This window comes from Hippocampus comes, unplaced genomic scaffold (genome assembly GCF_001891065.2).
Source record: "Hippocampus comes isolate QL1 unplaced genomic scaffold, H_comes_QL1_v1.1 scaffold359, whole genome shotgun sequence".
Classification (NCBI taxonomy): Eukaryota; Metazoa; Chordata; class Actinopteri; order Syngnathiformes; family Syngnathidae; genus Hippocampus; species Hippocampus comes.
Genome location: NW_017806274.1, coordinates 90,264 through 101,872, shown reverse-complemented (window position 1 = coordinate 101,872; position 11,609 = coordinate 90,264). Strand labels below are relative to the sequence as shown.

The 11,609-nt window shown below is 44.0% G+C and overlaps 1 protein-coding gene across 1 annotated transcript; it reads right to left on the bottom strand.

Annotated features, from left to right (window-relative positions):
* Positions 1-6,293: 6,293 nt before the first annotated feature.
* On the bottom strand, positions 6,294-8,298 carry sp5a (Sp5 transcription factor a). The gene is made up of 2 exons (XM_019857573.1): positions 7,974-8,298; positions 6,294-7,383 (listed from the first exon to the last, which is right to left on the bottom strand). Exons 1-2 carry the CDS (start codon positions 8,022-8,024, stop codon positions 6,322-6,324), a joined length of 1,113 nt encoding a protein of 370 aa, XP_019713132.1. The 5' UTR covers positions 8,025-8,298; the 3' UTR covers positions 6,294-6,321.
* Positions 8,299-11,609: the final 3,311 nt, after the last annotated feature.

Here is an 11,609-nt window from a genome sequence, read left to right as displayed (position 1 = left end):
ACACATGCTTTGCCCTAAATTTTCATTGTAGACCCTCAGAAGAAAGATTACTGCAGGGTCCAATTTTGTTCCGCGGAGTACAACATATTCAGATGGACCCTACACGGTTCACAATTCAAACAATTGGTACAAATAGGTACTGTTTATGGTTAGAAAAGGGACAGGAATGGTCTATACTTATATCATGTTATCAGGTTACACTTTATCATCATTGCTGCATGAAATGATTCACGCTCACATTAAATTGAAGTTGTGCTTGTATCTCAAGGCCTGTGGCCAATTTGCAAGTCTTCGATGAACCGGAAAAGAAAAATGCTTTTGGAATGCGGGAGGAAGCTTTAGCGTATCCCATAACATAAGCCTAACCCATGAGATCAGCGCGGTTATGTCAAATAAAAGTGACATTGTTGATTTTAACGCAGCCGACAAAGCCCTCATCACTACTAGTCATCGTCTGTTTGAACCATTTAACCCTTCATCGAACCCTGGTTGCATGTGCCGACTGGCTCCCTGATCTTTTTTTTTTTTTGCTGTTGTTTTCGTCCAGTCGGGCGCATCACGCCACCTCGCCAGCCATCCCCGTCAGGTCCAGTCCAGAGGCTTTTTTTTTGTTGTTGTTGTTAAAAGGCTGCTAGCGGAACCAATCAATCTCTTATCTGTTGGTCTCTCTGCCGCTGGAAGAAAACAAAAAAAAAAAAAAAACAAAAAAAAAAAAAACAAAAGAAGGACAAGAAAAGCGAGGTTGAACCCATTTCGGTCTTTCAGGAGCTGCACAAAAATGTCCACAAGATGGGGCACAATCCAAATGGAGCGTGAGAATGAAAGAAATCAGCAGACGGCACGTGTACCTCGTGATTATGTCCTCAAGAACTAGTAACATGGAGCTCCAGTATCTACTCAGCTGTGAACACAGAAAACCAGGAACCAGGAATCTCGGGCCCCACGAAGGAAATCAAAAATATATTTTATGGGCTTCTGTCAGTAATGGTCCCTTGCAATTTCTTGGGGGATAGGGAACCAAGATGATACCCCTGTTTTGTAATACCCTAAAGATGTCACAAGATGGCAGCAGAGCACTACTTTTGTCTCATCGAAGCTCCTCAACTCACTTCAACATACTGTACTTGCTTGGCACCAAGATGCCGCAAGATAGCGACCAAACACTGCCTTTGTCTAATTGGAGTGCCTCAACTCACTTCAACTTAGTTCCTTGGCACAAGATGCTGGCAAAGCAGTACTTTTGACTAAACAAAGACCCTTTACTCATTTCAACAAAGTGCCACAAGATGGCGCCAAACCAACAGATAATTGCTTTGGCCTGAGCATAAAGAGGAGTTGATTGAGTTTTTCCATTTTTTTCAGTGACTCATGGAGCATAGGTTCCCCTAAAAAAAGTGAAGAGGTGAATTTGCAAGTGCCAAAAGTTTGACTGCGATTTCAAACTATTCATAATTCCATCCCCCCCTCGTCGAATGTCCCAGTTCAAAATCTACAACAACACAATCTCCCAAATGCGGCAGAATGCGTTGTGGTCTCATCAAACCAAGGTTGAAATTTTTGGCTGGAATTCCAAAAGGTATGTTTGGTGCAAACACAACATTGCTTATCACTACAAGAACACCTTGCCTGCAGTGGAGCATGGCGGTGGAAGCATCATGCTTTGGGGCATTTTTTTTTTTCTTCTTCATGTTAAACTGGGGCCAAAGAGAAAGTGGAAGGAATTATGAGCAGTTCAAAAGAGTAGTCACTGTTAACAAAAATAGAAAAGGAAAAACAAACAACAACAAATATCAGGAAAAGCCCACTAGAACATCTGAACTTCATTTTAAGGTTATGAATCAGACGTACTTTAAATTGTGGTAGGTATGCGCTATTATTTCTAAACACAGCCACTAATAAGAGGGTGTGCACACTTCCGCAATCTACTTATTTATTTTTCAGTTGTTTATTTTTCACTTCCCCTCCACAAAAGATGTTTAAAATAAAAATCAATAGAGTTGTGGTCAACTTGTGGGTAGCAAAAGTGGTGAAATTATCTCCGTCTCATTTTTTTTGCAGGACAAAAACCTAGCATTCAAGCAGGGGTGTGTAGACTTTTTATACCTATACAAAACTGTAAAGGACACAAATAACAGAAGTGATTTCCGATCTGACCATAAATAGAAATTGTCGGCGTAAAGTGATGAAAGGGTCACCTTGATTGGACCACAGAATAAGTCGAGCGGCGAATGGAATTCATCTGCTACGATTTGATGCAAATTGGGTTTGTGATGATTTTGATGAAAAGAATCAAAAGAAGAAGAAAAGAAAAAAAATAATAACGGGCCTCCTCAGAACTTACGGGAGGAAATCTCCCCTCTTAAGATCTTTCGTTAAATTTGACAAAATCCAGTTAAAGCCGCGCCATAGGAGGAGTCAGGAATTAAGGCCCCCCCGCGGTGACGGAGAATGCTGCTTTTATTGGACAAGGACGTGAAATCACGGGCAAACAAAGCCTTTTCTTAGCCGGGTGAGTCCGCCTGCCTTCGACATATCTATCCATAGGCCGGCCTGCATAATAGGATCAGAATATTTGGAGAAAAACGTTACAGTTGGGAGGGTTTCCCATTGTGGGCCCACACTGTACTGCCTGATAACATTGAGGAAGGGGTGTTCATTTTTTGTTTTTTTTTTCTACGCTGCAAATCTATTCTCGCCATTGCTCATGACGGAATGCAGTTTTATGAAGTTAAAAAAAAAAAAAACTGATTGGGCCCATCGGCGCTAGAATTTACTGATGTGTTTTTATCTACTACTCTTCGTACAATTCGGCTGCTGAAATATCATTTCATCACCAGATTTGGATTTATTTGACTGTCGTCAAAGTAGCAGGTTTTACAAAACAAAAGAGGATGTGCCGAGAATTGGTTGTCGGGCGATATTTCAACATCTGGGCGCTTTATGAAACAGTGTGTGTTGATTGGCAGTACATGCCATTAAGTACGCCGTCTGTATGTTGTTGAAAAGTGACTAAAACCACAATTGAAAACACATTTGTGTCAATAAAAGAAAGTGCTTGAAAAAAAAAAAAAAAGAATTAGCTTTTGGGACTTTATTACACAAAATTGTGAGACCTTATTTATTTATTTAAAATATTGTACTCAACAAATACTCCATAATAAAAAATAAAAAAAAACTAAACTAAAATTAAGGTTATTCAAAATGATTTTTTAAAAAAACCAAACTATTAAACCTGCTCTAAGAACGAAGTAAATCTGACTGAATTAAAAAAAAAAACAAAAGTCAAAAGAAAATGAAAACTAAATCTAATTCAAACCCTGCGTCTGGATGATAACCAGTACAAAAAAAAAGAACTCCTGCCTTGACTACGATAATAATGCTCACGGAGGTTTTCGTTTCACTGTGTTCTGGCAGATCATTGCGAAATTCCGAGTGTTTCTATGATCATAGCAAAAATAACTGAAATGACATGGTTGCATAAGTGTGCACACCCACCTATAACTGCGGATGTGGCTCGGATCGCATTCAAGTCCCTGTTAAACGGGAGTCAGCATTCAACAGACACCTGCACACAATTAAAAATGCCTCTGATTCCCCCCCATTGCGTTTGAGATGTTCTAGTACGCTTTTCCTGAGATATTTACAACTAGATTTATTTCATTTTGCTTGAGGTATCAGTGGAGTGAGCGTTTGAAACAAAAATGAGTGATGCCAAAATTATTTAGGCGATAAAAGTTCACTCTGTCTGCTTTTTAGGGTTTGAAGTTTTGTTTGCGGTACCTGCTGGAGGCTCCCAGTCCGTCTTATGTGGAACTCAAGGCTATTTCCTGCCATTTTCACTCCAGGGCAGAGATGAGAGGACATTGGTCTGCTCTACGGGGCCAACTTGAGTGCTGTCTCTTTCTTTCTTCTCATGAGGCCACATGCTTGACCACAAGAAGACAATGTAAGATAATATGATTCAAATGCATTATAATTACGATTGCCGATGGATTGTCAAATGTGCTGTAAAACATACAGCACATTTGAAATTTCGTCCCTCTCGCATTTTCTTGCTTTTTTTAAATAAATCTTACTTCACGGATTTCACTTATCACTGGTTCTTTGTAGAACGTAACCCCCGTGATAAACGAGGGATTACTGTATTTCGTTCCCTGACCCCGTTTGTAAATCAAGGTAATGTTTCCCATTGAAATGCATGGAACTGCAATTAATTTGTTCCATCTGTTTTTTTGGTCCTCTCCTCTTTTATGTTTCTCCTTGAATTGCTTTCTAATACATTTCACTTTGGTTCTGAATGTTTTTAAATCTAGTACCACCTAAAAAGATACATAGTCCAACTAGTAGCATCATGATGTGTAGTGACCAATACTTTTACGTAGTGGCATCGTAGTGGTCATTAAAAACCACATCCCTGCCACATTATCGACAGTTAGAACACAAGCACTGCCCTTAAATATCGGAAAATATTGTATTTCAATCCTGCTTCAATTCAAATATATTGTGGATACACTTTTTTGTTGCCTAAATATTTGGGGGCAAAAAAAGTTTGAAAAACATGAAATGCATTATACTTGTGGACTCGATTTGGGCAGTGCTTCTTTCATGTAGCACAGTGAAAAATCACAGCTGAAAGAAAGTCAAGCCAAAGCTACAGTTTTACCAACTCATTTCCTTGAGCAATTGCGACCACACCACATGCTGAGGGGGGCGCTGTTGAGGCAAAGAAAAGATGACATTTCAACAGTTTGCACGAGTTTCTCTAAGTTCACTTTCTCCAGCCAGCGGACACAAGACCGGTGGAACGACAGACAACTCCGGCATGCACTCAAAAAGACTGAAATTACATTTGCTAAATGGAAATTCAAGTGCTTGGTCAAATTTTCACACATACAATGAGAATGACCGTTGTCATACGTGGACAGAGTTAACCTCTCGGGCAAGGGTGCATAAATCTCAAGCTAATCTAAAGTGCACGCTTTTTCTTCAGCCACCTCAGAAAATGTGATGCAACATGATTTGAATGAAATCAATTCCTGTGTTAAAAATAACCCAATATGGGTTATGAAGAGTTTTTAACAGCACTTTCCCGGGTGCGCGGGTACACCCTTTTAACTGCTGGGTTAAAAAACAACTCAACTGAAAGTGACGGTTGGGAAAGTAACATTTGAGCATCATTTAGTATTCGTATATCTCAAACGTGTATTTTGTGTTCGATGACGTAGCCCAACAACGCATGTCATCATTTCGCGTCTTTGCCCAAATTCAAAGTGAATTCTTTCTACTAGACAGTTTCGTCACATTCTGACCTCTTACAGAACATTTGTTACAAGTGCTTAGGCAGCACACTGTGCCTTTATGCACATTCTTAAACATGCCTGCGTCAAAAAGAACCCAATTTGGGCCAAGAGTGCACTGACCTGCTACTTGGGTCAATTTGACCCAACTTTCTGCATTGTTTTGTAAAAAAAAAAAAAAAAAAAAAAAAAAACAGAAAGGGAGATTCCAGCTGACCTGAGAAGCAGGTCAGGCCATTTTTGTCCCCCTCCCTTTTTTTTTTTTTTTTCTGACCCAGCAGTTTTAAGTGCAGGTAATAATGCCAACTTTTGAATGGGACTGTGAAACGTAAGCGCTTGTCGATCCATCAGAACATTCGACAAAAGCATCATCTTAATCAAGACAAGCTATTTAATTCCGTTTGCATTGGATTCTATTGTGGTCGAGCCGATCCGTCTTATGACATATTTCAACAGCAGACACCGCAAGGCACTCAAAACGAGACTTGTTTTGTTGTCAGCACTACTTCAAAGCGCCCTGTGAAAAAGTTGATCTAAGTTGAAAACGGGAGAAATCTTCGCTTATAATCAGCCCCCCCTCCCCCTCTTAACACGCGACGAACGGTGCGGTGAATGAATTCTACGGACATACGGAAAAAATGTTATATTCTTTATTCTCACATTGTACTGAGGCGATAACAATAGCAAACTTTGTCAAGAGCATGCTGGAAAAAACTTTACACTTTTCATTCGACAAAAGCTATTAAATATATTTACAGAAGTCTTCCGCTTAAGAGGCTCTCGAATGGTGTCGTGATTTCAAAACATCTCTGTGGTCATAAACGCACAACACGGCCAGAAACGTTGCAGTGATAGAGGAAAAAAAGAACTCACCCCTCCTTCAAAAAAAGTATTGCACTAACGACTTTTTTTTTTTTTTTTTGGGGGGGTTTTTAAGGAAAAAAAGAACTCCCCCCTCCTTCAAAAAAAGTATTGCACTAACGACTTTTTTTTTTTTTTTTGGGCGGCGTTTTGAACATGAGGGTCACAAGAAATGATTCCTCGAGTCCTCTCTCTTGACGTGCTCCACCGACGCCTTGTCGGCGCACTTGCTCCTCTTGTTCTGGTGCGTCTTGACGTGCTTGGCCAGGTGGTCGCTCCGCATGAACCTCTTGCAGCAGTCCGGGCACACGAAGCGCTTCTCGCCCGTGTGAGTCCTCAGGTGTCTCTGCAGCTCGTCCGAGCGCGTGAAGCTCTTGCCGCAGAAGAGCCAATTGCACACGAAGGGCCTTTCGCCCGAGTGCCACCTCAGGTGCGCCTTCAGGTGCGACGTCTTGCCGTAAACCTTGCCGCAGCCCGGGATGTGGCACACGTGCTGCTTCTTCTTGCCGGGCTCGTCGCCGCCGCCGGAGGTGGCCGCCGACTGGCAGTTGGGGCAGCGGCACCTCCTGCAGCGGCGCGCGGTGGTCAGGGGCGACTTGGTGTGCAGGAGAGCGGCGATTTGCGTCTGGTACTGGGCGAAGTCGGCCGTGTGGCCGTGCAGCACCAGGCCCCGCTGCAGCTGGAAGCGGTGCGCGTGGCCCACGTGGTTGCCCTGCTGCAGGCTCCACCACGGAATGTCCTCGGCCGGGTTGGGGGACAGCTGTCTCTGTCCCGCGTGGCCCGTTACGAACGTGGGCATGGCGGGCGGGGTGGGGGCGGGCGCCGCGTAGCTGACCGCCGGCACGTAGGTGGGCGGGCAGGCCGACTGCATGGAGCACGGCAGCATCTTCACCGGCGAGAAGTCATACGGGTAACCGGGGTCGGCGGGCGGGGTGAGGGGCAACTCGTGCGGGGAGCCGAACGAGCCGAGCGGCTGGGGCTTGGAGGATAGTCCGAAAGTGGAGTTGCTCTGCGGGCTGGCCTCGTTAGTCCACGGGTGGAACAAGCGCGAGGGCGAACCCAGCGTGGTGGCGTCGTAGGGGACCTGGAGGAAGTCGGGCGGGCTGGAACCCGGCGGGTGGTGGTGGTGGTGATGATGATGATGCCCGATGCGGTTACAGGTGGCGGCCAGGAGAGCCAGCGGGGAGTGCTTGCAGTTCTCCGGGGAAGAGTTGGGGGTGCGGTCCTGAAATGCGAGAGAGACACTTTTCAGTGGGGGAGAAACTTGACCAGGGCACTTCAATAGGTACACCACCACCTTCTGTTGTTGGTTGCTTCATTTGTGGAATGAGGTAACCCAAATATTAGCAATAGAACTTTTTTTTTAAGACGGACACCGCAAACTAAATAAAAACCATACTGTGACACCTCGGCATCACATAAAGCAGAATTTATATTACTTTAAAAAAGTATTAAAAACAACTCTGGCACCACCGTCAACTAAAAGTAACCCTATTGTTTGGTTCAAAGCCTCTTTAAACAACACATGAGGCCAAATTTGCAATTCTTTAAGACGTCGTGTGGTTGAAAAATACTTTTAAGACGATCATGTATCGTAAAATGCCGATTTTGAACAGCTCGTTCTCGGCAGGTGTACCTGTTGAACTATCGTGCCAGAGCAGATTTTTTTTTTGCTGATCTCCTCCTAAAAGTTTGATTCTTTCTTTTACTCTCAGGTCTCTTACGATAGTTAGAGCCTTGAAAACACATTTTAAAAAAACGAATCACTTATTTTTTTAGCTGGAAAAAGTGTCCCCAAAGTTGTCCCAAACGAACCTGCAGGAAAGCTTGAAGCGTCTCGTTCCGCAGAACGGCCACAGCTGCCATGGTCCTCCTCCGCCCGGACAACAAACGCGCAATAAAAACGCGCCCCCCAAAAAGCGTCTTTTAATTCAAAAAAAAGTGTGCGCATCGGTGGTAAAAGAGGCAAAAAAAAAACAAAACAAAACAAAAAAAAACCGTCAGTTTGGAGCGAGCCTCTGACGCGACCGCCTTCCTCTCCGGTGGATCTCCTCGCACTATCTGACGCGGCGGCGGCGGATCACTTGAGAGAAGGTGATAAGCACTTTGGTGGGCTGCCAGCCACTCACAAATAAGATGGCAGACTTTGAAGTTTGGCTGTCCAATATCATCAAAGAATGGCGGCTCTGCGAGAGAAGCAAGCAAATCCTTTGAATCCACAAAGCTGCTATGGTGTGTTTGTGGTGCGGGATAAAAGAGCTGATTATTAGCAAGGGGAGGCGGGGGAGGGAGGAGATAAAGGCGGGACAATTAATGAAGTAATCACTATGTGGGAAATGTATATAGACAAATAATTGGATTTTCCCCCATCAAAGCCCCCCCACATGCCGCCCCGGAGAGCCCACCATTGGCCGCATGAGTCATCTGATCCGCTTTTTGTAATTAAGGATTTGTAGTAGAACTCCGAGCCACAATGTGACATTGTTATCTCGGGAGATCTCCGAGAACTCGATGGGGGATACATCAAGTGACTCGACGCCACCACTTTTTCATCTCTTCGGCATCGGAGTCTCTGTTCCAGTGCGCTGTTTTACACTTCAGTCGATTCAATCGTGTTTTTTTTTTGTTTTTTTTAAATCACTTTCAAGATGTTTTACGGAGTCATTCTTTCATTTTCTACTTCGGAATCCAGTGAATCCCCTCAAGTGTGCTGCCAGCCAGTTTCGCTTAACTGGTCAGAAAAATAATAATAAAAAAAAACAAAAAAACTACAAATAATGTGCGTCCAGTGGCATATAGTGACACGCAGAACAAATAAATCCACTAGATGGCAGAAGTACAGTTAACCTGTGTATGCCCAAAGAATGAAATTACTTGGATGAATGGAAATATTCACAAGCACGCCACCTTGTGGTATCTCGGCACAAAGGCACTATGTGGAGATGAATTGAGGACATTCATTTTGAAAATTAAAAAAAAAAAACAGAGTGCTTTGTCGCCATCTTGTGGCATGTTGATGGCAAGGAACTATGTTGAGATGCGATGAGGAGCTTCATTTAGACAAAAGTTGTGCTTTGACACAGTCCTGATCTATCTACAGGCAATTACATGCCTTTTTAGGGTTGCGTCAATCACTTCGATTTTAGAGAACCCGTATTAAAAACAAACGGATTATTTGACATTTCTCTCATTTTAAATCATGTATTTTGATTTCTTTGAAAGTCACTTTCCAGCATCTTTGACATCACAGGCTACAAGACGCCCCAATCAGGATACGGGAGGGAGAGCCCTCCTTTAGATTCGTGACGTCTTCATTAAAATGTCGCGTTTGGTTGCTCGCAGTTAAAACAGGAACCGTTTCGTCATCAAGAGGAAACATGCAAATCATGTTCTTGCTCGTTGTAATAAATATTCTTCAAACTTGACACGATTCAGCCAAGCCAGTAAATAGCGTCTAAAGACCAAGAATTCATTCGAGTCCTCATTTTCGGTATTACTTTCATAGTTTTGTGAAGTCACAAATACTTGTTCTGAAACTGGCAATAAAATTGATATAGTTCTCAATATCAGCTGTGTGATTGTTATTCCCCCCCCAGCTGACACAATCACTGTACTGTCAACTAGTTTGGAGAGGCAGATTTTTGAATTAGATGTGTTCCTTTGATGGGATTAATGTTCTTAGTCCTCTCCCACGGCTTTCCGCACAAAGTCATGAGGGAGGGATGGGATGGAGGAGGGGGGTGGGTGTGTGTGGGGGGTGGGGGTCCTACTGGGCTGGAGCCATGTAAGCTACAACTACAAGAACCACAGTTGTCGCATAGTATGGCCGAGTGATCCGAAAACTAGCGGAGATTAAGCTTGTTTACATGACGTCGAGGCAAAGCGGCGGGGCAGGAATGTGATCAAACATTCAGAATGGGAGCGACTGGTGAACTACAAACGTGGCAAAGCATCGGTTGGTTGACGTATGCTGTTGACGATCAACTCCCAGTGCTTTTTAACCACTTGAAGTCCCTGGAAAATACATTTATACAATCATACATCATGTAACCCATAGTGTATCCGTCCAGGACCAGTTGTTCGTCCCCCACCTCCCAAGACCTGAAACACCCTTCAAGCGCCCTTTACACCAATCGCATGTAAACTACACGACAGGAGTGTGCATGCGGGAGAGTGGCGGTTGAGGAGTTCACACAGATCTGGAGAGGGAGGTAGTTTGTCAAGGGCTCTGCAGGTGAGGGTGAGGAATTTATGGGGTTTGCATTTGGGGTAGAGGGAGGCGATTCAGTTTTCAAGGAACTCGGGTGGGTGGGTGGGGGTTTGGATTCAAGCGGGGGAGTTTGGGGATATTGTGTGGAATTTTTTTTTTTTTTTTTTTGCTACTCAAAATTCTCGCGCGCTTTTTTTGTGTATATGCGGGTCGGCCGCGGGAGGATCGTTCCTTTTTTTTTGGGCTCAAAAAAGGTTGGGCATCCCTGCTGTAGAGAGATGAGGCGTTGTTGAGATTGGTCTACAGTCCTTAAGAAAACAATGCACTGCAATAACAAAAACCAAAAAAAAAAAAAGTGCACCAAAAAAACGTGAAACAGGGAAGCCATGAAAGGTGAACCGCATTATAGAGAGAGTTCATTGCACAATACCCGATGAAAGGGAGGAGGCCTAGTTCCGTACTTTGGCTCTCCCTAGTTTTGAACGCAACATAATGTAGGATGGGCGCATTCATCCGATTCCCACAAATTCAAAACAAGGTTGCCGGGATTCCCCCCCCCAGATTACTGTAGCGATATTTTCTTCCAAACTCAGTCATGTGTCGATTCGCCTCTTCCACGAGCCCTTCCAATTCCACCGCTTGAAACTTTAAGTTTGCGCTTGTGGTTCTTTCCCAAATGTTCCATGAAGGAGGACCTGAGCGATGAATCGGATGATATTCGCTCGTTTTAAAGCAGAGCATCTTGGGATGGATTCCAGATTGAAAACCGCGATCCAACGTGCCTCTCCACTCCGAAAGCCGCATTCGGATCGTATATGTCAAGCGCATCGACTTTTCTTTGGAGCCGCTCGGTTCAGCGCTAACTTCAACTCCTTCCAGTCGCCGACATTTCAGTGTGACTCCAGCTGAGGAATGGATTTGGCCGTGCAGCGCTTTGAAATAGCTTGTGAGAAAAAAAACACAATGTGCGGTCCCCGAGTTAATCGACTTGCGGGAAACCTTTACCGTCTCACGGCCACGCTTCAAGTTTGACAAGGGGTCACATCAGTCGGCGTTCGCTCGAGTCAAACTTTTTCCTGCTGCATACTAAAAAGCAAAAAGGGGAGACCGTTTAAGAAGACGAGTGTGGAAGCGTACAGGAAAAGTCTGAGTCGATTCAACCCCATCTGATGTGATCCCAACATTTCGACCCCCCCACCCCCCCTAATATTCAACACGTGGCACTTCTATGCCACGAGCAT